The sequence below is a fragment of the Taeniopygia guttata genome, chromosome 1, assembly GCF_048771995.1.
Source record: "Taeniopygia guttata chromosome 1, bTaeGut7.mat, whole genome shotgun sequence".
NCBI lineage: Eukaryota > Metazoa > Chordata > Aves > Passeriformes > Estrildidae > Taeniopygia > Taeniopygia guttata.
In genome coordinates, this window is record NC_133024.1 from 98,805,120 (window position 1) to 98,832,712 (window position 27,593).

At 40.3% G+C, this 27,593-nt stretch overlaps 1 protein-coding gene across 2 annotated transcripts; it reads right to left on the reverse strand.

Moving 5' to 3' along the window:
- Positions 1 to 67: 67 nt before the first annotated feature.
- Positions 68 to 27,526, reverse strand: CLTRN (collectrin, amino acid transport regulator). 2 transcript variants are annotated; one of them, XM_041718275.2, is made up of 6 exons: positions 27,430 to 27,526; positions 23,741 to 23,799; positions 17,029 to 17,114; positions 9,928 to 10,044; positions 6,108 to 6,302; positions 68 to 2,082 (listed from the first exon to the last, which is right to left on the reverse strand). In XM_041718275.2, exons 1-6 carry the CDS (start codon positions 27,509 to 27,511, stop codon positions 1,932 to 1,934), a joined length of 690 nt encoding a protein of 229 aa, XP_041574209.2. In that variant the 5' UTR covers positions 27,512 to 27,526; the 3' UTR covers positions 68 to 1,931. The 2 variants fall into 2 exon arrangements, with proteins under 2 accessions (XP_041574209.2, XP_072790288.1); XM_072934187.1 differs by lacking the exon at positions 27,430 to 27,526 and adding an exon at positions 24,173 to 24,318.
- Positions 27,527 to 27,593: the final 67 nt, after the last annotated feature.

Genomic DNA, 27,593 nt, shown 5'->3' on the forward strand with positions numbered 1-27,593 from the left:
TGCATCTTCAACATTCCTGTGTGAAACACATCCATATGTTGTGGATAGTAATTTTGAAGCACTGAGCTATTATCACTAATAACCAATTTTATTAATCCTTTTCAGAATGGAGCAGCACACACTGGGACACAGAGATGATGCAGTTCTTGTCCAGAGGGACACACCAGCAGAACATCAAAGACAACTGTGACAAATGAGACCACATTATGCAAATTATTAGTGGGTTCCATGGTTTTGTTTTGTATTTTGCCTTCCTCTCTCCTGCCTCCCCTAGCCTTGGGCTTCCCTTGCTCAGCTTTCCCCTTTCACCCTGCTGCTTTCCCTTCTCCTTCCCATGCCTCCCTTTCTGCTGACACTGGTCCTAAGAGCCAGTACTGAGACAAGTCAAAGGTGCTCAATACAGCCAAAAGGCTGAAAGATTTCCACCCTAGGAAACAAGAAACCTTTGTACCTTCAGGACACTGGACGGTCCTTTACAAGCAACTTTTACTCTGTTGAAGCTTGTTCTGTTGGTGAGGAGTCTGATAAAATAATCCTAATAAGCAAAGAGGTTTACTGATATTGCCTCTAAACGGGACACTGGAAACGGGATGGCTAATGCTCAAATCCTGCCTCCAGTGGTGTGGGCAGATGCTTAGTGACTGCAGATACCCGATTTTGCTTCAACAAGTTTCTTTTGTCTTTTTACAGTTACCCAGACAAAACTCATCTTTTCTGTTGACCAGTGTTTCTGAAGACAGCCAGAAACAGGTCAGGTGCACCAAACCCAGCAGCTGGTATTTCACACCTTGAATCCTTTCAAAAGTTGGGTTCATCTGACCCCAGGCTGGATATGTTGGAAATCTACTCTAGTTTTATTATTATTATTAAAAACTGTAAGCAAGACATTTCCAGAGAGCTGTGAAAGACTATTCACAAGGGGATGTAGTGACATGAAAAAGGGGAATGGCTTCAAACTGAAAGAGGGCAGGTTTAGATTAGATATTTGGAAAAAATCCTTTACGGTGAGGTTGTTGAGGCATTGGAACAAAGTGCCAGAGAAGCTGTGGATGCCCACCCCTGAAAGTGTTCAAGGCTGGACTGGATGAGGCTCTGGGTAACTTGGCCAAGTGGAAGGTGTCCCTGCCCATGACAGGGGGATTGGAACTAGATGGTCTTAAGATCCCTTCCAACCCAGGCTGGCCTGTGACTCTATGATTAAATGAGAGCTGGGTCGCAAAACACTGACTGCACCCATGAAAAATCTGCCTTTTGTTGGAACTTTTAATTTCAACAAATTTCAGAGTTTTGAAAATTTAATTTCCAGCTCACATAATCTGTAACCTTGACAGTTACGTGAAAAATACTTCTAGTACTAGATACTTGCTAGCCCCAGAGCTAGATGAACCAGGTATTTTGACGTGGTCTTACAGAGGCTGTGAAAGCTTTTTTGTTTCTCAATAAATGAAAACTTTCTTGCACTGATGACTGTTCCGTCTAAAGGCATACTAATAGGAGCAAACAGAAATAATTTTATAGAGAAACTTTTGCATATGGCTTGAAAAACAAATCCATCAAGAATTGACAATGATAGATAATCTCCCCAGTGACATTCAGGAATAATGCATTTTCACATTTATGTCAGGAAAAAACAAACAATAGACATATTTAAATAATTATTAAAAATGAGATGCCTGGCAGAAGGCAGGTTACAACTCTGTTCTGCCACACATCTTCTGGAAATCTTTTATGGACATTATCTGAGGCCTTCTTATTTGAATTGCTCATGAAAAAGAACTGTAATGGAGGTTCACCCAAGTAAAAGGTTCTCTCAAGGGAAATTACATGAAAGGACATTTTTCTTGTCTTCATGTTTGACATTTAGGAGTAGTGAAGATAAAAGTCAGGCACAGGAGTCTTTCAGAAAACCACCAGAGAGCAGTGGCAGCATTTCATAGGGACGTGAACCGTTCATCTTCTGCTGCAAAGACTCCATTAATGTGGCCTGCTTTTAAATCCAGTGCTTCACAAGGAATCCCATTTTCTAGTGTCACTTCGACTTTCTCTTCTAAATTTTCTCTCTCTGTTGACTCTTTATTCTTTCTAAAAACAAGAAAGAAAAGATCATCTTATTCTGTTGACCTGCAGCACTCCACCGTGATTCCACTGAAAGAAAACTGCATATTTAGTTAGAAGTTTCTCATAGGTTATGCTCCTAAAGACACAATCTAGTTTACTTCTTTGCTGTAGTAAACACACCAGATGGGTGTATCTAAATACAATAGCTGTGGGACCCACAGGAAGCCCTAGTTTGGCAGTTTAAGCTCAGAGTTGGAGACCAGAAAACCTGAAGTAGACATGTTGTAAGTATATTTTAAATATTATTTCACTTTCTTATTCTGCAATATGACTAGAAGGTGCAAAAGAAAAGCTGGGCAAAACAAAATTTGAAAAAAATCTCTAAATCTGTTTGGGTTTTTTTACATCAGGAAGGTCTACACTAAGAATGTAATCTGACCCTGCAATGTATGTCATAGATCACACCCCATGATCTGTACAAAATAAAACATATTTTTTAGAAACAGATCAGTCTTAGACTAACTACAGCCTCCAAATGTGGAGATTTGGTTGCCCTCACATCCATGATTACCTTCTTCAGAACATTCATGATTACTTTCTTAGGTAATCTCAATGCTGCAAATCTACTTTTTTTCTTCAAACTTCATTAGCAGCCATCTTCCTACCAAGTATTTTATACTTTTGTTTTCTAGATCAAACAACTGCATAGTTTTCACTTTTCTAGACTCCAGCTGTCCCAAAAACATATTATAATAGTGATTGAATAAAATTATTTACATAAAAAAAAACCCTAGAAAATATTATCTAAAATACAATAATTTGAAAATGTAATAAACAAATATCAGTCAACAGGTCATGATGTTCCTTTGATTCCAGATTTATTCTGACCATTAGAACAATTAGTTCATAGTTGAAAATCCTGCTGTACTTTATGGCCTGCAGCATCAGCGGTTTCAGAGGACAAGAAACTCAAAGGTCAGGTGTACTGCTTCTTCCTATCTCACAGCGTGCACTGTAACAATCTGACTCAGGACAACTGTAAAAATCTGACTCAGAGTAACTGCTAATGACAGAGATATTAACAATAATAAAATTTTATAGGCCTTTGGGAGATTCTTCACTACAGGCTTTTTAAAATAAACTTGGGGTGTAGTAGCTGAAACCTCTGACCTCGGGCTGCTCTTTAATACAAAACTGTGAGGACAGAACATAAAAGTTACTAAGAAGGAGGTTCAAAGGAAATGAGAGGAGTAGAAGATGTGTGAAACTCATTACTGGAGGAATTCAGAGAAGCTAAAAAATTTCCATCAAGTCAAGGGGTGACTCAACCCCTTAAGGTAAGGGAAGTTAAGGGAAGAGAAAGTTAAGGGAAAACATTGCAAGTTACCCAATACAAGAAGACCAAATGCAGTTCAGGAAGGCTCACAAATTAAGCTGCAAATTAATTACTGGGAGAACTAATACAGGGAAAGACTGTGTGCTTACTCTGTTTTATCTCTTCCCAAGGCATTTTTTTATGGCCCCTGCTGCAGATTGGATTTTGGGGGATAGGGCTAGTTCAGGATAGACTGCAGAGGATGATTCTGCCCTGGGAAGTGGCAAATCTATTGCTGTAGGGGGAGGTGTCCTATTACTGCAAGGAAAGGAGAACAAACACAAGGCTGGGAGACAGTGTGTCTGACCTAGCTCACTGTAGGCACTGAGTTCAGCAAATCTCTCAGTTCAATAAATGATGCATGAGTCTAACTCAAATCTGAAACTCCTCTGAAAGCCAGCTCCCCTTCCCTAACACCCTGTGCATGGACAGCATGGAGCACGTGCTTTTGGTCTTATCTGAACTGAGATACTTAAATAGTATTTCAAAGGCCTTTAAAGACAAAATGCCAGATTTATGAGAAGCCAACATGATCCTAGGGGCCAGATTCCCAACACAGCCTGCTAGGCAATAGGACTCCCATTATGTAACCCCTGGACAGATTTCTAAGGAAACTAATTATTGAACATGCTGAAGTCTTTGAAAACCTGGTCACTTACTTTACTGTCTGACAAAGATCAGTACTTTTGAAATCCTTTTCTCTGATTTCTGGCCTTTTTTTTTTTTTTTCCCAAGGAGCCAAATAACCTAGACCATCCCTTCTACCTCTCTGTTCCTTGCAACAGTAGATAGAAGAAATATATGTTTGGTTTACCCTCTCTCTTACTTCCCTGTCCCTGCCTGCAGATGTTATTGATGTGAAAGGAGGGTTACAGTTCAGCCACAGATGAACCTGCCCTGAGGAAAGGTTATATGGGATGACAGAGTAGGGAAACAGAGGGAGAAGTGAAAAAAACACAGCAACTAAAAGGACAAGAGCATGAGACAGAGAGGGTGCCAAGTGAGCACAGGCAGGCAGCAACAAGCCATATTAATGGCAGTGTGATGATGAGAGCATGCTGTTTGCACAATATTGAGGGGAACTGCCCAAGCTCTACTGAGTTATTTTGAAAATAGAGGGGGAAATCCTGTCCTTCAGCATGATAAGAAGCACGAGTAATTATTTTATCTAGAAAAATCCCAGGTATTTATCCTAGTTTATTTATATTACACTAATGTGAAATATTCAAAGACCCCCTTAAAGTTAGGCACTATAAAAAAACACAGAGCCATGATACCACAGACATCAGGTAGGGGCTTCAGGTAGCAACATCATTCAGTTTTACAGAAGAGGTTGCCTATGCTTAAGGCATGAAATAATTCAGTCCATAAAACATGGTTGTGATAGGGCTTTAACTATCCAAGGATTCAAAATGCCTTCTCAGACTCTTTCCCCAACAGCATCTTTCATCTATTGTTTGCTGAATTTTGTGGGGCTTTTTAGAAAACAGAAGGGGGTTTTGGAAATTCATGTAACCCCTCTGATTGCAAAATATAACTGAAGGGATTCTGACTACACTACTAAAGGTTCTCTAGGAGAAGCACTTAACCTTCACAAGTGTTGTTCTTCTGAGGTCTTTTAACATTCTTCAAGGTAATAAAAAGGCAGAAAGAATAAGTCTCTGCAACATACCCCTTTTCATATATTAATTCCTTGTTCTGATATATTTGGGGATATAATCCATTACACCGTTAATAATTTTGATATTACCTGGTTATCAGCAGGAATTTACCCTTTTCCAGTTCTTCTACTGTTCCTGTATGAATCTATTGCTGAAGTTGTAATTTTTGTGTAAATTTAAACTCTGTGTCAGCCAAAAGCATGGAAGAAGCTGAACTTCTATGGCAGAATCTCAACTCAGCTGAGAAATTTCTATTTCTTATGCTCAACTCAGAGCCAGCAGGGATGTCAGGACCAAAACTCCACCTGCTCTCTGTGTTGCTCCCACATGCTCACACTAGGGAAGCATAAATACCCTTCTCTTTTTCATGAGTGCCACCAGGGCAGAAACAGAGAGGAAAAGAGAGTATCTCTCCTACCCTTCCTCCAGAAAAACTCCTAAGCTCATGGGGAGATCTGCCCATGAACCTGTGAAGGGCTGGGTATTTTGAGATAATGAAGTAATGAATGGTAAGCTCCAGCGAGCAGGCCCTCTTCAGCCATACATTAATCATTACTGTGCTCTGCTGAGCCTTCTCAAGCTGCAGCAGCACAGTCTTTTTAGCCCTACCAGCTTTTGACACTAGTGCCCTGGAAGGGACACAGTCACTGCCAGCCTTCCTTGGTAGCTATGTGGGTGGTCTGGGAGAGGAGACTCACCCATGGCACAATAAATCTTCACAAGAATGACATCAATTGTCTTTTAAAAGCTCATCTCTAGTTAGGTGGCCTCCAGGATCATATTCCTACACTCTCTATTTCCTCGTTACATCACAAAATTACTAATGCATCTGTACCTTACAGTTCAAAATTTAAACTCTTTTCCTCAGAAAAGGAGAGATGGGTTATCTTTACCTAGCTAGGGAAGGATACACAGCATTAATCTGTCTGAGGCTGCTCTGAAACACAAAACCAGCTCAGTTGACCTAACTAATCAGTATTCCATTAAAACAGAAGAAAGGCTAGGCTGCTTACTTCTTGTGTTTCTGAATCCCTGAAACAATGAGGAAAACAATCCCAGCCACAATGAGACAAAGAACAACACCAAATACAATAATCCAGACAGGTGTAGAGGGTTCAACAGGAGGTGACAAGGTTGATGTTATCTTCAGGAACTGCAGTGTCTTGTCACTCAGTAGGAAGGCATTGTTGATTCTGTTCCGGTTCATCCTTCAGGAAAAAAAAAAAAACACAAAAAACCAGAAAAACATCACAAGTCTTTATAAAGGTATTTTACTATTTAAAAGATAGTAGAAAAGGATTTTTCACAAATGTGCTGCAAGTAAGGCAGAGCTGAATGTCATCCAGCATGATGAAGAAAAGCATGTTGTCTACCTCTAGTGGGGATCAGCCTCTTCTCTCAGGCAACAGGACAAGAGGACATAGCCTCAAACTGCACCAGGGGAGGTTCAGGCTGGACAACAGAAGATTTTTCTTCACTGTAAGGGTGATTAAGCATTGGAAAAGGCTGCCCAGGGAGTGGTGGAGTCACCATCCCTGGAGGTGTTCAAGACACAACTTAGTGCCATGGTCTGCTTGACACAGTGGCGGTTTGGTCAAAGGTTGAACTTGATGACACTGGAAGTCTTTTCCGACCTAAATGACTCTGTGATTCTATGATTTTATCATTGTGTGCTTCTGTGATGTTGGCAGGATTGCACAGACCTTGCCTATAACAGAGACCTCAGTAATCCGTAGACACCCACACACTTAGACCATTTCGAACACCAGACTTTCGTACACATTTATCTGAAAAACTGGGAAATACAGATGACACCTGAAATATGATATTATTATTTACTTCTGGTTTGAACCATGTTCTGAAGACATAGCAGGGTGTAAGCTGTAAGGTTGGCTCTGTTGCCTTGCTCATGCAGCATTCAAGATGAGCACAGGGGTGGCAGATCTACCCTTCAATACTTGCAGGATTTACTTAGAGTTTCCCTCTAGTCTCTCAAACCGAACTATCCTGCATGTTATCGGTTGGTACATCTGCCCCTGCTGCTGTAGATTTTATTTGATCCATGAGGATCAGGATACAATTTGGTCTGGAAGAATCCACACCTATTGCCAATATGTCCTTCTTCCCTGCAGGATGCAGTATTATGGCCTGGGATTCCCAGGGTCCATCCGACCCCGGCTGCTGTAGGTGTCCCGGACAGCGCTGGGCTGATAAGCACAACCTGTCCAGGTCCCTCAGGCAGGCTCCCAGGCAGTCTTAGCATGCAGCTCAGCTCTTAACTGAGATCAGCTTTTTGGCGAATTCAGCTCTTCAGTGATTTCAGCTCTTTGCCTGCTAAGTGCCTCAGCAGATGCAGGGAGAGAGAGGAGAAGGCTGTATGAGGTTCTACAGCAGTGTCTTTATTGGCAACTCCTGTGAAGGGTTTCAGTGACAACTCTTCTGCTGAACTGGGCAGAAATGGGGGTTTATATAGGGTATGTAGGTTTTTGGAAATGGTCCTATAGCAAGGGTCGAGGTGAATATGACCTATGGTCTTACAGAGATATAGTGAGGGTCCGAAGGTGGAAGAGGGGCTACCTTGGTCCAGTCATCATGACTTGGCATTTCTTATCTTAGGCAAGTGACCGCCAGGGAGGCCTTGCAGGGCCTCTGGCTGCTACAATGCAGCTAAAGGGATTTGTACTTTCCACATTTCTTCCATTTTCATATGAGAAACTGGAAGTCTGAAAAATATGCTTATTTACAGAAGTAGTACAACTGCTATCCTTTAGTGGATATCTTCACCCCTTTTCACTGCCTGTAAGCGTTATACTGCCTGTAAGATATTTCTGGATTTAAATCTAAGCAGGCTTAAGAGGCTTCAGAAGTATCTTTCATCAGCTTTTTCAAAATGTTAAAAATTTTTAAGCAAACGGATTACATATATTGGTCTTGAGACATTGTTTTTGATAGCAGTTGTATGAACTAATGCAGCTCTTTCTTGTATACAATTCAATTTATTTACCACAAAGCAAGTATTTCCTAAGAAAAGATGCATGGGAAATACAGGTAAGATTTAACAAATTTCTCTTCTTGGAAATCATAATGTTTGGCTGTCCCTTAAACAGGAAGTTCTTAGCCTTAATGGAAAGTCAGCATTCCTGGACAGGACTGAAAGCCATGGCATGTTTTAAGATTCATAATTCCGTAAGCTGTCTGCCATTTAGAAAATATTTCCTTACTGATATGAAAGGAGCATTGTGAACAGCTGAAATAAGCATTGTTTACCCCCATCTAATGGCTTGAGTTTCACAATTATCTGTTGAAACACATGCAGGCAACTACAAATGCATTTCATGTTTCTATATGCATAACTATATCTTGTGTATATTTATGCAAAATATTGAGCATCATACAGAGCTCTGACATGGTTTACCTTCTTCTTTATTCTTACTTTGTAGGAATCTCATACAACAAAATTCTAGTCCATGACTAGTGTTATGTGCTATCCTATCATGAAGAATTATAGTAATGTTTTTGTAGATAAACCTGCAATCATAAGCAATTGAACAAAAAGCATTGTAGTTTTATAGACCATTTTATTTCTTGTTTTTAAATTAGGTAGGAATTAAAACTTTTCATAAATAGCATATTCTTTATCAGGTGACAAACAACAGTTAAAAAACAAACAATAACAGCATCCAATTTCTGTGCCAAAGGGGGCACATAAAAGACTTAAATAAATCAGCTTATGCTACTGAATGTATCAAAGAATAACAGAAATGCAAAACCCCTGCATTCCAGCACTCTTACAGAGAGTTTCAGTGAATAAATAATCTGCTTCCTCCACTAATGCTATGAAGCTATTGTTTGGTGTCTCTGTAGGAAATAGTTTAATCTGCTCATAAGCTTAAATTAATCTTTCCAAAAGAACGCATACTCATTCATCAGGAATTAGGCATTACACTTCCATAGCGATAACAAGAATTTTCAAGACAGAGCACAGAATGCCTGAAAACAAAGAGAACCATTTTCCACTCCATGCTTGAGAAATATATGTGCATTATGCTGCTCGAGGGACTCATCCCTATGAACCCCTGGTGCAGGTTTTTTTTGACCATTGAAGTCAGATTATCCCATTTTTTCTTTTTTCCTTGTCAGCTCCAAATACTTCCTTTTACTTGCTCTAGAATGTGATAGTAGAAGGCAAAGTGATTTGTAGTGCACTGTACTTTGTACAAGCCATGCTCAACTGGGATATTGACTGGCATTCTAGAACCAGCTGGTATGAAAAGAATGTGAGCATAAAATTGCTTAAGCCACTCTGGGACACAGCCAGCTCTGCTCATGAGGAGTTCACACGAGCTCTCCTCATGTGAAAGCTGACTTCTAAATTAAGTCAGATGAACTGTTGGTGAGAAGCAGTGAAAGGGAGCCTATGGTCATTTACCCAGCTGTAGATTGCATGTAGAATGCAGTGAAAGCTAAATTATATTTTAAAAAGTGTGCCCTTCCCTCACCTGAGGAAGAGGGCTGGCTCACTGGGAAGTGTGATGAGAGCTGGATGAGAGCAGTGTGCCACACACTGGACAGCACATGGCGGGTAGGGCTCTGGAAAGGAACTAGATTTCTTCTGAGTCTCCAGCATCTACAGAGACTCTTTCCAGTGTTATAATCCCAAGGCTCTGATTCTTTGCATTCTGTGGGACTGTTAAACATCCTCTAATCTCACATTCATTAAAGAGTACTGAGCCCTCAGTGTTTTAGCAACTTGGATTAGTTCATCCTTAAAGAGGCAGAGTGCTCATTCAAACAAGGCCCAGAGAGCGAAAACAACCTCAGTAAACACTGTACCTGATGGCTGCCTCCACCTCACTTCCAGGAACAGTTGTCACATTTTTGGAAGAATCTGTGACCACAAACCAAAAGGACACCCGGTCTGTCACATTGCAGAGCAGCACATTGGAAATTCTGCAGACAGTTAAAACAAAAATCATCATTAAAGAAGGATGGAAGGAATTATTGAAATATTTTAGATTTTCTTAAAATATTGCTCTCAACTAAGAGGGAAAAATTTCTTATTTTATTTTTTTTTCCTTCTTATTTTCTTTCTTATTTTAAAAAAATCTAACAGTTAACACTCAAGAAAGAAATACCACTCACAGCATTTTCCATTTACCATATGATTTTAAAGATATCGAGCTTATGAAGACCAAATGAGTCTTCAAGCAAATTTCTAAATCTATTACAGACTTTCATGGTCTTGGACATGTATTTAGCGTAATCAAATGGAAAAATACATATTAGAATAACAATCCATTGCTATGACAAAGGCCATATAATGGAGCAAGGGCATTAGTGAACTAAAAATTCTAGTTTTGATAGCAAATACCACAGGAACCAGTCATTGAGAAATGCCCACGTGATTGTTAAGTGAGTGCAGTTCTGCAAGATATATTTGTTGGAGGGAAGATCAGTGCAATTGATGTTATAGTTTTTGACATCTTTGTTCACAGACCCAGGCACAGAGTGGACGGAACTAGCTAAATTTAGTCATTCTACTGACACTGGCCTCTTCCTTTTAGCTTATGCTGTATCAAATATTTATATTTTCTATTTCAAAGGAAGATTGTTCAGTTTTATGTGAAGTTAAATGTGGAGGGGGGCACAGGCAGGCAGCTTCTCATGGCATACTACGTAAATAGTGTGCAAAATGCCTTTTAAACGCGCGTTTTTTTCTTCAGATTTCTACTGGTAAATGGTGGAAACACCAGAAAACCTTTCTGGAATGACACAATCGGGAGATTTAAAGCAAAAAAAGTGAGTGACAAACCGGGCCAGCTCTGCTGGGCAGCGCCACCTGCCGGACGCGGGCAGCACCGCCCCGGCCCGGGAGCCCAGAGCGGGACGGGGGGACTGGGGGGATTGGGGGGATTGGGGGGATTTGGGGGATTTGGGGGGATTTGGGGGATTTGGGGGACTGGGGGATTTGGGAGACTGGGGGATTTGAGGGGACTGGGGGCATTTGGGGGATTGGGGGGACTGGGGGGATTAGGCGGATTGGGGGTGAAAGGGACAGGAGGGAGAGAGAATATCCACACCTGGGCATTCCCATCCAGACAGGGATCTGCTTGTAAGGCAGATCACAGTGCCTTATTATGGATATTTTGTATAAATGTTTTACTTCTCGATGAAAATTTCTTTTGAGTGATGTTTTGGGTGCCCCAGATAGTGCAATAGATCATTTTACAGAGGCCTATCTATCTATCTATCTATCTATCTATCTATCTATCTATCTATCTATCTATCTATCATCTCATTAATCATAGAAGAGCTTTGGCTGAAAAGGACCTTAGAGATTTATTCCAACCCTCATGCCATGGGCAGTGAACCTTCCACTAGACCAGGCTGCTCAGAGCTCCATGCAGCCTGGCTTTGAATGCTGCCATGGATGGGGCATCCACAGCTTCTCTGGGCAACCTGTGCCAGTGAGTCACCACCAGTGAAGAATTTATTACCAATATCTAATCTAAACCTACTCTTTCACTTTGTAGACATTCCCATTTGTCCTGTCACGTGCCCTGGTCAAAAGCCTCTTTCCATCCTTCTCGGAGACTCCCTTCAGGTACTGGAAGATGCTGTAAGGTCATGACAGAAGTCTATCTTTTTCAGGCTAAGCAAACCAAATTGTCTCATCTTTTCCTGGAAAGAGAGGTGGTCTGTCCTCTAATCTCAGAATCACAGAATATTCTGAGCTGGAAGGGACCCACCAGGATCATTAAGTTCAACTCTTATGGGAGTGATCTACACAGGAATCAAAGTCACAACCTTGGCGTTATTAGCACCATGCTCCAACCAACTGAGCTGATTTAATTTTGGCTCTTTGGAGCTTGCTCCAACAGTTCCATATCCTTCCTGTGCTAGGGACCCCAGAGCTGGATGCAGCACTGCAGGTGGGGTCTCAGCAGAGGGGAGCAGAACAGAGGGGCAGAATCTCCTCTCTTGCCCTGCTGGCCACACTGGTTTGGATGCAGCTCAGGATGCAGTCAGCTTTTTGGGCTGTGAGCACCCGTTCCAGAGAGGTATGCAATAAAATGGAAAGCAGTGATTTTGCAGAGCCAAAATGACCACTTTTACCTCTCTAGAACAGTATCCATTTTACAGAGAATTTTTATGGATAAAAGAGGAAAGCCACCCTTTGGAATTTGAAAAGATGTTCACATCAGTTGCTGGCAACAGTCAGAAGATGAAAGCAGATTTATTCTTTGCAAAAAAAAAAGAAAGCACAAAATTTACAGGAGAGGGCAAAAATGCCTACTTTTAGCTGGTGGCTGACAAACTCTTGCTGACTTAACAGAATATCTAAAATTGTAAATGCAGAGGAAGTTTTCTATCTCAATGTTTATAACAGTAGGACCCAAAACTTCATGTTGCCAAAGTCCCTAAAGCTGTAGCTTCTGTGGTGGAATCAAAAACCGGGCCAGGTGGAAAACCTGAGTTGGTGTTGCCCTACAGATGTTCTTGAAATGGGGTGAGAATGATCCCCAAAGAGAACGATAAGGCAGACAAGGACTGGCAGAACACCCAGACTGTCCTACCCTGATTCAAAGACTCTTCAAGCTAGGGTCCTCCCTAAAGTGCCGAAGTTTTTAGCATGAGACAAGGCATTCAGTCACCACAGGGGTAGCATCTCTCTGTAGAACAAAGCACTGAAACACGGGGCAGCAAGGATTGCACTAGGATATCTAAATTTGGCTTCTTTTGTTTTCCCTGTTGTTTCTAAAATCCTTCTCAATTACAAGCATCCAAACTCTGGTTTCACTGCCATCACTTTTTCATCCGTGGAATACAAATGCCATAGACCCTTCAGGCCCCAAAGAGAATAATCCCACTCATGAGAAGTTCAAAGGGGATGAGGAAACACCAAAACAGACTGGTTCAATAAGCACCAACGTGGCAACTGCTGTGCAGTGGTGCACTTTTTTTCCTCCCATGCCCTTTGCTTGCAGGTGTGATTCACAACAGAGAACCATTGCAACTATGCCATCACACTGTATAGATCTGAGAAACCTGGCTTCTCCAGGCACTAATGAAGGGTATTTGTAAATATATATGTGGACATTTTTTCCTTTCCTTAGCAGCTGATAGACTTTTGACATGGTATTATCGTCACATTATTATGACTTATCATCAAAATGACAAAATCCTTGTTCGGCCTTATGGCACCATGGCAAAAGTCCAAAATTGCATTTCCTTTAATACACCAGTGAGTAGAGTGCAGGAAACCCTGGCCATTCCTTGGCCTGAAACACCATCATTGCTCCTTATGGAGATTTAAATGATTGCTTAGGGGTAAGAAAGAGCTGTCAGAGAGTCAAAGGCAGCTGAGTGCCCACAATGGCTGTTAGCTCATGGAAGAACCACAGTCCCCAAGTCCCAGGTGCCTCTCTCCAGCTCTCCCAAAAGTATCACACCTCTTCCAACACAGGGCTCTGCAGCTGCTTCTGCAAAGGAACATTATTTTCTTCCCAGCAGCCACGGGATCACTTTGATTTAACAGCTTTACTCCAGGCTCTTATTTTGTTGTTCTAAATGGTCACAGTATTTTTAGTATCAAAAAAGCCTGTCTTAGGAAGATGGATAATGTTGATGAATTTTTTTTCTGGTCACTTTGCAAGGAAAATTTCAGCTTTTTTTGAATCTATAAATGGAGGAAAGATGTACCAAAAATAGATTCTGTTATTTGAATGAAAACAAATGTGTTCACATTCTTTCTGCTCTAAAGATTAACTAGTCTCAGGCCCAAAAGAGATGCATATTATTTCAGATGAGTCACAGATTAGAGAAACCAGGGTTACTAACACAGGCTACAACAATAATTTTTTAACACTGAGAGAGCAAAGGTTGGCTTATGTAGTTCATGACCATATGAATTGAGAATCAATTGAAAGGTCATATATAAAGCAGGAAATAATGGGGTATTAATTCTCCACTGAAATATAAATATTTATTTGTAACTCTTGTAATAGTTACTGAGTAATGTGATTGATTGTACCTTTCTTCTGTTTTGTGCAAACTTGAAAATTTGACAAGCCTCTCAAACATTAAACACTGCTCCATGATTTATTAAATTTCAGTTTGGAAATTAACTTTAGAGAGCTTGAGATGTAATGTGCAATTCTCCCCATTTTGTGCTGGGTCATTCTGTGGTTACACAAGGACAACAACAGAATCAACTGCTGTTTGCAGCAGCACATTGAAATGCTTGTCATCACAGCCTGGCTTTTATCCACGTTCAGAAACCTAACAAGAGGTGACTTCAAATACCAAAAATGATGGGGCAGACTGCAACAATGGTTATCCTGATCCACCAGACAAATTATTTTGGGGCTTGATACAGCTTGCTGAAGCTAATGCCATTTGTGTCTCACGTGGAAGTTAGTTGTGGCTGTGAGTTACTTCACGGCTGTGGGTGTGTTAGAAATTAATGGGATTTTAAAGCAGAGGTTTGTCACATCTAAGCTATGGCCACGTACATAATTTATATCCTGGCAGAACCAGTATTTAGTTACATAAAATAAAAGTGATCTTTTTCATAGGTTTTATTTTGACAAAAAACTTCAATTAACCAGATGTAAAATTTCCTTAAGTTTAGATGCTACCAGAATCCAGTCACAGGCAATTTGTTTGTCCTTACATGACAGTATAATTGGTCATTGGTCTTTTACATCTCCTGAAGAAAATCTGTTGACATTTTCCTGCAACAGCTCATGTAGTGAAATGCAATTTATTTGCCAGCAGTGCAATCTAATTTATTTGCTACAAGCTCGTACTTGTGCCTCCCTCTTCACGTTCACGTGCACAGCATGCTTCTGTTCCCTCCATGGCTGCTCCCACACCTCCATGCCCGCTGCAGAGGGGAGGCAGCAGGACTGCACTCCTCCCTTCCAGTGCCAGCCACAGGGCTGGGGAGTGTGTTATTCCCAGGACACCTAAGGGATGGAGGCTTTCACAGCCTTCCTGCTCCCATGTAACAGGCAGATTATTTGAGGTGTATTGGGAGGTTCATCTAGCCTCGCCATCACTGAACAGGGACTCTGAGGTCCCTTGGGATTTGAGAGAGACCGATGCATGGGAGACTCTTCAGCCTGTTGCCTAGGAAGTTGTGCCAGATCTCAGAGCTCTACAGCTCTCCTTCAGGTGACGTGCTGTCTATAATGAACCCAAAGGTGTCTCTAAATCCTACATGAGTTATCAGTTATACCTCCAATATACACCCTATGAGGGGTGTACCCAAGTTATACCCCATGAGAAAGTCTAGTACCATCTTAAAAAGAGGTAAAGATCCCCACAGCTGGCTGATTCCAAATATTATACTGACTTCTCTGACCAAATTAGTAGCAGAGAATTATTGATGTGTGCAACACCACCTCCAAACTGGAGTAACACTGGCATCATATTTGTCCAAAGAAAAACTCTCTGGATAGGAAACTGAATTAATGAGTATAAATTCTATGACTGCCCAGCATGGGTACAGATAACTGCCATTAAAACTTCTACTCCTTCCATATTGGCTTGATTTTTTCCCATTCCTGCAGCAACCTTATTTTAATCTGCAGAAAACCACAGTGCTTGAAGAGGAAAAAGATCATTCTCTTCTGACAGAGGATTTTTGAAATCCTCTGTGTGAAAGCAGCATGGCTTTGAAGGAGGAGAATAATTTAAAAAAAAGGACCCAGAACTAAAATAAGTATACAAAAGTAAATCTTTATGGATAATATGCTGAATGTAAACTCTGCTGGCTTGAAAACCTGAGAAAAGTCCTACATAATCACCTGTAATTAACTTTTATCTTGAACTCATTTTTTAAAGTGCCATTTTAATTGGGTTGAGTAGCACACTTGGCTGGTTTTGTTAGGCTTGATATAACAGCTCTTTTGCTCAAAGGAGACCACCTCTGAGGAATAAAAATTAAACAGCAGGACTTAAACACTCCTGTCACATGGAGGGGGAAATCCCCTTTTATTTAAGAAAAAGGCAGCAGCCCCAGTAATCATCATGTGACTGAAGTTAACTAATATCTTTTCAAATGTGAAATATGCTTCACCTGATGCAATGACAGCCTGAAGCAGTTTTATTTTTAAGTAAATTGAAAATCTTATCCTTGTTAGACTACCAGAACTGTCAATCTTTCATTTCGGATTAAAAAAAATAATAGACCTATGGAAATGCACTTACAAGGTTTTTCTTTTAAGAAAGATAAGAACATCGTGAAAATACAGCTTGCTAAGTGCTCTGTCTAATCTGGTATCTTGTTTCATAGAGTAGCAAGGATCAGTAGCAGGCAAAGAACATTCAATACCTCAGGGTAGATTTAATCCCAAAACCAATTAAGGCTGATTTCTATCTGCACTACAACATCTGAAACTTTGTCATGGTAGGTAACTCAAATGCTGTGATACCAGGAATAGGAACGCAGAGCACAGTGCTGGCATAGCTAACCACCTCCCAGGTGTCTGAGTCAGCTCATCTCAGCACACTGCTGAAGCTGAGCTCCAGGGAAGATGCACCAGAGCTGCTCACTCAAAGATCTATGCTGCCTTTCCTGACCGCGGTGTGTTCCTTCCCCAGTGTGTTCCTTCACCTCCTCCCACTGTGGTCTCCAGAAGGTGTCAAATCTTCCTGCAGCATTCTGCTGGAAGTGAACTGGCACCATCCCACTGAGATCCACAGCTGTGTCACTTCACATCCACAGGGACACTGCTTCAAAGAGTGAACATTGTTAAAGATGGAAACAGTGAAATTTTCAATATGTATCTGGGTGTCAGAAGTACACTGGAACAGCCTGCTTTTAGAATCTCTAAATAATGATTTCTACAGCTCGGTACAGCAGAAGACAGGTCACTACATGCAGCATTGTTAATATGTATAGGGCAAATCCAAGCAGATGCTTACTGAGTTGTGCTCTTGCTGGAATATCTTCTCATTGCAAAAGCCACCATTGCTCTGAAGAGGTACTCTTCATTAGCATCCCAGGCATACTGTAAGGGAAGATGAAAACTAATTAGTTTCAGCACCAGTGCTGGCGGTACACAGAGGAAAAAGAGTTGCTGAACTTGAAATGGTGTATTGATCAAAAAGATGAATAAATTCTCTGGTTGTGCTAATAAAATAAATTTCCATTATTTAGTGTGAACAAAGGACTTTTTCTAATGAAAAAAAAATGCAATATAATCTATAATATAAATAACATAAACTGCAAGGAATGTTTCCAAAAATTAACTGAATATTTCTGAAAGCTGACCAAACTGGAGATGTAAAGTTTATGATACTAAAGACTAGGCATATTACTAGAATTCTCCCCACACAGCTGCACTCATAGCCTTGCCTCTTTTGCTGGAGAAACACAGTTAAAGTAGAAGGTTTAAATCCACCCTCTAAGACTATTTGGCTCTGGCCAAAAATAATAATTAAAAAACCCTAATGTTTAAGGTGGTCTCCGGAAGTTGGACATTAGGAGACCAGGAAATAAACTGAGATTGCAGTCTTATTGCTGCACACTGTCCTGATTACAAGAAGACTTAACTGTATTAAAAATTATTATACTGCACATGAGATAAAAGAAAGAAAATCGCATCCTTACTACTTCAGTAAAAAGAAGAATGTAGGTTCCAAAAACTGTTCTCTGTTGTCTTGATGAAAAAACATGCTTTCATAATTTAAGTTTTCTGAGACAGTTTCACTGGGTTCCTCTGGGCTTTCACTCACATATGCAATTCTACTGACCTGTAAGAACTGCATCTATTACATTCTTTTTACAGGAGCCATGACTGAGGCATACTGATTTAATTTCTTCCCCTTTCAGCAGATTACAAAGATTATTAGTTTCTTCAAATTATATTAAGGGAGGTTAGAAACAGCTTTCCTCAGTCAGTCAGAACACAAATCTAATCTTTAACTTTAGCATTAAAAAATTTTTAACTTCAGCATTAAAAAAATCTACTCTGTAATCGTCCAAATCAGAAACCCAGTGGTGTGGGCACTTAACTCTGTTGTCAACTTGGACCTACTCTTTCATGATCCTTTATAACACATTCAAAAAACATCAAAAATCAATAGATAGCATTAAAAATTCCAAATCTTAATTCTGGTTTTTAAATTCTGATTTTGGGTGCATGGAGATGCAAACTCTCCACGAAAAAAAAGAGAAACTTTCAGGTATCTGCAGCCCTCATGTTGTACTGGCATCCTGGGAAACTGAACAGGGAAGGATGCAGTCCTTTAAAGGGCAGAAAGTGATCTTGTTTATCATCCCTATCAGTTCCTGGGCATCACGCTGGGCTCCTCCCTATTCTTGACCCCCCCCCCCCCCCCCCGGGGGCTCCCCTGTTGGGGGGAAACCCTCCTGGAGCAGTTCTGTGTCAGGAAAAGGAGAAGCACAGGACTTTTTTGGTCTTCAGCTTGTTGTTTATTGTTATCCTATCAAAACTTCAGCACGCTGTCTGCACTAGACTTTGCACGCAGGAAAAGCACTGCAAAATGGCTAACAATCTCTTGTTAGAAGGTCTTTTAAGACTAAACTACCAAATTAAGAAATGGCACCTAGATTATTTTCCCTTTTAACCCAATAACTGATCCCTCAAAGCCCACAATGCGGACTTTTCTGTCCACTCACAAGACATCACCCAAACCCATGAAGAAGAAGGAAGAAGAAGGAAGGAGAAGGAAGGAGAAGGAAGGAAAAGGAAGGAAAAGGAAGAAGAAGGAAGGAAGGAGAAGGAAGAAAAAGGAGCTTGGGACAACGCCCAATGCCCTCCATCTTGTTCCCATCTGCAACATGCTAAAAATCCCAAAACCTAAATTTCTCACCCAATTGACATACTATACTACTCTATAATAATCTATTTCACACTTTTGTGGACTCTAGTCTATCTTGAAGTCTTGGAAGCTTTCTCCATGAATGAAGGTCAAAGTCAGTGCTGCTGACTTTCTCAGAATGGACAGAGAAATATTCCCTGTGCCCTGGGTTTCCACATCTCCCCCTTCTGTTTGAACCAAAACCACTCCTTTGACAGCCTCATCCATCACTTGTCGGATACACTAAAGTAGGCATGGCACAAATATTAAAAGGACTGCGACACCAGTCAGTGCATATACACCTATCTTCAAAAGGTCCCTCCATGGTGGTGCAACATCAAACACACTGAACACACCATCCAGCCATGATGAATGTTGAGTGAAATGGGCCCTCTGAGATGGGACAGGACAGAGACAACAAAGCTGAGGCAGCGGACAAGTTGAGCAGCATTGAAGTGCAGCTGCACTGCTGAGAACCCGGGCTCTGACTCACCACTCTTACCTCGTAAATGAAGGGGCTTGTGAGCTTATTGTGATAATGCTTCCCAACCTGTGAACTTCAACTGAAAAAAAAACTCCAGAGAGAAACTCTTTGGAAAAAAGTTATAAAAGTCTGTGTTTTGAACCCACTGCACTGATGAAAATGTGAGAGTAATGAAAGCAACTAGTACTGAAAGAAAAAGAGTTCATGTAGTAAAGGAATTAATACAGATCGGAGCCATAGAACTATTTATTATAATTTTAAAGATATCTGTATTTAAACCATGAAGCACAATTTGCATTACTAAAAGAGAAGATCTGTTCTTTCTGTGTGTGGCACTATTGACTGAATCCCTACATGCCATCTGCAGTCTTTGAGAACAGGTCCAAAAGGACAGAAAAAAATGTAATTTGTTAGCCAGTGAATTAAACCAGCTGCAGAGATAATTCAATCAGTTGTCTTGAAAATGGATAATGATGAAGCACACTCCATTTCATTCTCACGTGGACACAAATACAATGCAGCACTACCAAGTGCATATACTCAGTATGTTTATGTTCAGTGCAATGCATATATACTTGCACAATTTATCACAGTTCTCATAAATAATGCAGTAGCCTCGCATTTCTTTAAATCAGAGTAACAAAAAGGGTATCTCAAATCAGGGAAGATAATTTGTAGTGAGGAATTACAGGCCCAGTTGAAAGGCTAGGCACTCTAAGAGTAAGAAAAGAGACAGAATAAACAGAAAACTATGAGAAAGAGGGGGAGGAGTCTGGCAGAGAAAGCTCAGAAGAAATCAGGGTCTGCCTGAGTCAGGAGAAGATATTGCAGAAGGGCGAGAAGCCCTGAGAAAATGGAAACTAAACAGGAAGTAGAGGAGATGGAGATGGCCGTGGGCTCCAGGTAAACAAGAACCTCTGAACATGATTGCATACAGGAATATACAAGGGCGAGGCAACATAATGAAGAGGAAAAGTAAGGCAAGAATAGCTTTAAGCTAACTGTATGAACTCAGGACAAGTGGGAATGACTTTCCAGAAAACGGTTTCTAATCAGCAGCTTTCAAATTCGAAACCTTGAATGATTTGGATTGGAAGGGACTCTGAAAATCATCTAGTTCCAACCCCCCTGCCATGGGCAGGAACACCTTCCACTAGACCTGATTAGTTCTACTGTGGGGCTTTACCAGCTTCAGCTTTATCCTCCAAATGCAAAGGCCTGGAGCACAACTCCAGGAGTGTGGATGACTGAGATGTCCCTGTGCAGTGTTGATGCACACTTTCTGCTGCTATAGAGGAAACATTAAATATCATCTGCAACCATATTTAAATATCATTTGGAACCACATGCTGTAAACATAACTGTTATGAATGAAACACTACATGATGGTATCAGAACTGTTAAGTTTACGATCTTCATTGTGCTACAAAGGAACCAACACAAAGACATTGGCTCAGTTGCACTTGCCATCCTTTATACATTAAGGAGGAACAGAATTGGACACAGCTAACTGTGAAAGGCAGTCTTAAATGCCTCTTGCAGAATGAAGAGATGATGAGATAATGTGTGAAAGATGATGAGTGTAGGATGCTCATGGGGTGAAATGCTGTAATAGTGCTGTAAAAGACAAAATTTAAGATATAAAAATATAATATTACAAGATTCCTCTGAGCAACCTGGCCTGTTTTCAGTGTTGACCCAGCTTTAAGCAGGAGAGGACGAGGGATCATCCAAGATCTCTTCCCTCCTATGAGGGAATGGCTTAACTATACAGCCATTCAGACTGCAGAGTGGCTACAGACACACAAACACACTTCTGGATTCCATCTGGTGGCAAAACACAAGGTCAGCCTTCCTCCTCTTCATCCTCTACCCTGGAAGCAGCCTGAATGCATGGGCCAGAAGGGAAGTGCACTGTCCACTTCAGCTGGCTGCAGCCCCTGAGGTGCCAAAGCTTTGACTCTTTTGGTGAAAATGAGTGATGACACCAAGTTACACAGACTTGTCAATGCCCATCACTTCTTCTCACTCTCTAGGTGCCTCTATCCCTTTTGAATGAACTCTCTACCCCTCTGCTGGCTCCATGAAAAGAAAGCAACTAGTGACTAACAGCTATTCCAGAAGCCACTCGTAAAGTCAAAACCATCCTCAGAGAGGCTCATAAATTACTTCCACTCAGGCCTACAGGCACCGTGTTTTCTCCCACAGATCAGCAAACAACACCTCTGTCAAGTACACCCATTATTTGCAAATCAAATGATAACAGCTGAATACCTACTGCATCAGAGCTGGTCTTTCCAGCTGCATTGTGATAAGAACTAAATAAATACACCAAATAGAACTCCCTGCCTCAGAGTACAGCTTACCTGGTGAACAAACAAAAAATGGTGTCCTGTTTTCATCACAGGGGATGGCATGCACTACACTACATGTGAAAAGCTGCACCAAGCTATTTCCTATGCCCCTGGAGTTATCCTGCCACTCCTAGAGAAAAATTCCCACAGCATCAGGGCTTTCTGTTATCATGGAGCTTGAAGTGACCTGGAAATGAACCAAGCTGACTGTGTCCCACTGTGACACAATGACAGTATTACACTTTTCTTTGCTAAAATAAACAAGTAACACAAAGAAGTAAAGTGCCCCAAATTCTTTAACAAAAATGAATTTCAGTTTCATAGCATTTTCAGTTTTCAATTTCTGTCATTCACAGAGAAAACTACAATGGCTATGAAAAGGAACTACTACTACTACCACCTGTGTACTTAATAAATTGTTTATTATTTGTGGATGATTTTCTATGACATCATACCACTTTCAGCAAGCTGTTCTTCTAAAATGCTGTTCTTGACTGTCCCATTCTTTGAGCTTTCACACACTTTGTTATATGACATAAACAACTACAAAAAAAAAACAACAGACTCCTCAGTTATGGCTTTTTTCCCAGCAATACAAAGAGCCTTCAAGGATAATGATTTGTCTCATACCCTTTTTGAGTGAAAAATAAAAAAAAAATTATAAATGATCAAACAACCTCCCCTTATTTTACTACAGCTGGGAAAGGAAATGGCACTAAAAAAGGGCATTACCAGGAACTGCAATTTTTGTTCTTTGCTACTATGTTGAACCAATATTAAATCAAAATATTAGCACTTACCATCAAGAGGAGCTTTAATAATTATTTTGACATCTTTTCAGCAACAATATTACTCTATTTTTAATAATTAAAAAACCCCCTAGGCTTGCACTGCTGTTTAATTAAAGTCTCCCACCCAAGAGAATTGACTTCACTATGAATTTTGAAACATTTACTTTAGCAGGTCTCTAGAATATTTTTTACTTTGTCTTGTTTATAAAATTACCTGTGAAATTTCAATCCCTGGTAATGTTAGTTTAAATTACCTGATCTTTCAGGATAATTTTAGAACAGCTAAAATTATCCATTCATAGGGAGTTTCTTGTATAACCAGTCTTCTAAAACATGTAACCTACTGCTTTTTGTTTCCCAGGGCTCATAACATGAGCAGACACCAGACTTATAGTGGACATGACTGTCCAGGATGTTTTATACCCAATTTTCTGCTGAGCCCTGCTAACATGCTGTAGATTTGCTCAAAGTATTCAAAACTACTAACAAAGTACTGGGCTCTGACATATTAAATAGTGCCTTAGATTAGGAAGGACCATTCAGTCATCTATGTCCCAATCTCTTATGTTTCTCTCATTGCTCACACCAGTATTTCTACATTAAGCCAAAAGATCTGAATTAAGCCAAAGCATTTCATGAGACAAGCCTGTGCACCACAGGCAGAGAAGGCCACTATCTGAAGCCCTCCGTTAGCAGGGAATTGATGAGACATGCTTGAATGATCTCTACAGTTAATGCTTGTCTGAGAGACTGATATAAAGTCCCTTTTCATAAAGACCTAAAAATCTTTTCCTGCTTCTCTTCCTATACATGCTTGACTTTACAATTAGCACTCCTGAGCAGAAGTGCTTTTCCCAAAACACAGACTTACATTTATGCAGCACTTCTCATGCATAAAGTGTAACATCCCTACTGCTTTTCCAGGGGGGAAAAACAATCTTTGACCAGAAAATTATCTTTATGAACAAGCAAGATTTATATTTCTCCTAAAGGATGACATTTTAAGGAGTGGGCTAGTCAAATCTGAAGAAATGGATGCCTGGATCATGACTTGAGCAAACCATTACAATTAACACTGCAGAATAAATTGTTTGTGTTGCATTCACAAATTTTATAGTATATATTACTTCTATTTTGGCAGATATTGAGTTAGGAAGAATATGTGAAGATATGTTACTTACTGCATTATCTCCCAAAGCTGTTTTGATACTAATCCGTACTTTGAAAGCATTCTGTGCATCTGACAAAAGAGAAAAAAGCAAACATATATTGTTAGTCACTCAAAATAGGATTTTAAATTATTTACTTCCCTGATTATTTCACAAATGTGAGTTTCTAAATGTGTCTTAAGAAATAACATGCTTAGGAGAACAGAAGTTACTTGCATGAAAAAAAGTCTAATAGAGTCTCAATGAGGTTTACAATGACCTCTTGAAGTGAGACCAACTTCCATACTTAATTTGCAAACTCATAAAAGAAGTGAATGCACAGCATTTCAATCTTCAAACTGAAGGCAATCAGTTAAAATAAAAATCTTAGAAGCTGGCAGCTTTGTAGTCTAAACTGATAGCTACTTTACCTAAAGAAAGATAGAAATCAGCTCCAAATCTTACCTGGCTTGCAGAGCTCAGCATGAGCAATGGCAACTACAGAAACTAAAAGCAGCAAAGCCCGTAACATCCCGTCAGCATGGAAAGATTGAGGCAAAAATAAGTGAGTCTCCCCTGTAAAGCACTCTTAAACTTTGTGTGACCCAGGATTAAAGCATCAGGAGCACAAGTGAGCGACCAAGTAAAAGGTTTAATAATTAACCCCCGTTATTTTAGCTAAAAACAGGCACTAGAAACAACTGTCTTCTGTTAGTTATTTACTACTGTTCTTTGTAGTAAAAAAAAAAAAAACAACAACAACAACAACAACAAAAACTGCAACAAGTATTTAATTTTCCTTCTTCCTTTTTAGAAAAATACAAGATTTTACAGAGTGCTCCAGGCCAATCTTTTTTTTCTCACAGGCATAGTGTCAGACACACGAGGTGTCTGTGGGATGTCACACCAGAGCAGCTGGCAACTGTTACTCACAGCAGGCAATCTGAAGCTTGGCTGCCACTAGATCTCGAAGGAAGCTGCCACCTGTCTTCCATGGGAAACTGTCTGGCCCCACTGAGGGTCCTTGAGGATAAAGGAAACCTGGGCACCCTTTTCACCTCACCAAAATAAATGTGTGATGAATATAGAATACCTGGACTCAAAAAAAAAGGGCTCAGGCATTGCCCCTTACTTGCCCTTGAATTCACAGCCCTCGGGCATAGTGCCATGTGCCCCCATCCCCATCCCAGCCCCACTCCTGTATCCTTGCTCAAGCCCAGCAGAGCAAATGCCTTGTTCTACACAAAAACACCCCACATCTGAGGCGTTGCTTTGCATGAAAAGAATTGTCATATGTAGGATGAAATACTTTTTTCCTGTCAGAGGTTTATTATGGTAGCAGCTAGAATAAGCAGAGGCACAATAAAGGACTTGGTAGGAAGCATGTTGAAAAGGAACATATTCATGTTTTGTAGACATGACCCAGTGTGTATACGTGTACACACACGTGGAAATATTTTAATGCACTCTGCACTATTAATCAAATGTTTACCAAGACAAATAAACAAATGTGGAGGAAAAATAATTCAGAAATTGAAATGTATTGCAGATATTTGAACAGTGTCTGCAATCTAGGAAGCAAAACAGGATTACTTTATTTAATTATGTTGCAGTATTCCCCGTGTAGCCACTCTGATTAATGGTTAGTACCTTGAAGATCACTTCTGAATTACTTTCAGTGCCCTTTGGCAGCAAGAAGTGTGTCTTGAGACTGCAAACCCAAAGAGCTTCACACGAATGAGAAAATCTGACTTACTGTGGGGCTGAATTTTTGAAAACCAATAACCAATTAGATACTCATTATTTCAGGTAACAGAGAACTTGCTGTTTCAGTAATTTCAACTGCTTTTAGAAGCCACTGTTAAAGGACTTGATAGCCCATCTTTAAAAGTCATTCACCAAGCTGATTCCCAGTCACCTCTTTGCTCTCACTAGGCAACCCAGTCTGGGTACAAAACTACTGGATACATTATTGGCTTAGATGTTCAATCTAAGCCTATGAAAACAAAAAAGTGATGCATTCATTTCTAATGACAGCTTAAATTAACATGCTGTATATATGCACATCAAAAGGAGACAACAGAAAGATGTATAAATACTATCAGGTTTCTGTAGCATTTGTGACTTAAAAAAAATCTTAAAAGAATGTGAATGCAGCCAGTTTCATGATAAATTCATGTGCATGGCTTCAATAGCGAACACATGAACTTTTTGTACTTTTGAGGAAACACGGAAGAACTTGGGTAGAGAGAAGAAAAGCCAAGCACTCTTTCCCTGCTGCCAGACAGCAAATGAAACTGAGTGTGATACACAGCATCACCACTTCTCCCTGCTGTAAAACATCACAAATCAGTTCTGCCTCTCAGAATTGCATGGGGCCAGTGTCAAAGTACAGCAAAGGGACACGGCACCCAGCAGGAAGAAACTCAGATGACATGACCGGATTCCCTGATCAGGGCTGCTGAATTCTAACCAGGATGGCTGATTTTCCCCAATTTGTCTTGCTGGCAAGAAGCAAGACAAATGATTTTTTCCAGCAGAGAGGGGAGGAGGCCAGGAGAAGAAGCAGTGTGATAAACATCCCAGCTCAGAGCTCACAGGGAGAGCATCGTGCAGTTGATATATATGTGCACAGCAACGTGGATGTGTGCCAAATGCATGCAGCTGAAGGCCCATGTGCGTACCAATTGTACATGCACAGTGTACTGCACATTAGCAACCAATTGCTACACATCTATAAATCTTTTCCCAAAGCCAGCACATTTTTTAAATAAGCCAGGTGGACACGCAAGACTACACCAGGTGTTAGTAGGAAGATAGCGTTGCTTCAAATTAATTGTATTTTTAAATTCTGTCTTAAAAATCACTGCAACTTTTCAGTTTACAGATGGAGTATATCTATATAATCTAAAAAGACAGACAGACATTCTCCCACCTCTTATCTTTGTAATAATTCTGCATGCATGGATAACTTTCTGCCCAGACTCTCTGCTCCCATTTTGGTCCAATACACAGCACTGTTTAAGCATTTGTTTGCCACTGATTAATCAGTCAGGCATCAGTCTGCTTGAATAAATTAAAATCCTCAGGCACATATGCAAAGTATGTTTTTAACTGACTACTTTGTGAGGTGTTAGATTTCTAAGTAGTTCCTCTTTTATAGTATCTTTGTTTTTCCTAACTACTGTGGAGAAACAAGTCATTGCCATGAAGAATTTCATTCATGATCTGCATTCTCGAAATATCACTGAACTAGTGCAAATAATTATTTCTCTTATTGTACCAAATGAATTTGTTCTTTTTTCAGTAGTTTTGATCTACAGAAGTTCATGTAAAATCTGTATGTACATATTTAAAAATACATCAAAATTTGAACTACAAAAAAAAATCAGGAGAAATTTGTTGAAAAGTCAAGAGGCATATGACTTGGTAAAACAAACAAACAAATCCCCTCAATCTTTTCCATGTGATTTTAGCAATGTACTTTTTCTGCTCCTTTCAGTGTCTTTGAAATGGAAAATCCCAGGGAAGTAAAATATTGATAGCTATTGTATAAGTTAATTAACAACTATGGCTAAACTTAACCTCAGTTTTCAAATTTGACAAATTAACAGCTTTAAACTCTGAGGAAGTTAATCTTTAGTCTCAAAGAGTTGTGTCCAATTCTTACGAGGAAAGAGTCAATGTGTGACTGTCAGCATTAGTCACTCATGGAAACGTACCTGGTGAAGTGCAGACCCGAACAGCAGTTGTGCACAGTGCTGTGCAGTTCCCTGGGTGCAGTGGAAATGACAAACACTGCATGTCTTTTCCATGGGGGAACAGGGTGTTGAATGAGGACTGCCACCACACTCATCACTGTAACAGTGCAGAAGTGAAGAAGTGA

Excerpts from the sequence above, each read along its gene's own strand:
- CLTRN (XM_041718275.2), bottom strand. The coding sequence starts at position 27,511 with ATGCAGTGTTTGTCATTTCCACTGCACCCAGGGAACTGCACAGCACTG. Across the intron at positions 23,800-27,429 it reads TCGGGTCTGCACTTCACCAG|ATGCACAGAATGCTTTCAAA; the intron begins GTACGTTTCCAT and ends CTCTTTTGTCAG. Across the intron at positions 17,115-23,740 it reads CAGCTTTGGGAGATAATGCA|TATGCCTGGGATGCTAATGA; the intron begins GTAAGTAACATA and ends CTTCCCTTACAG.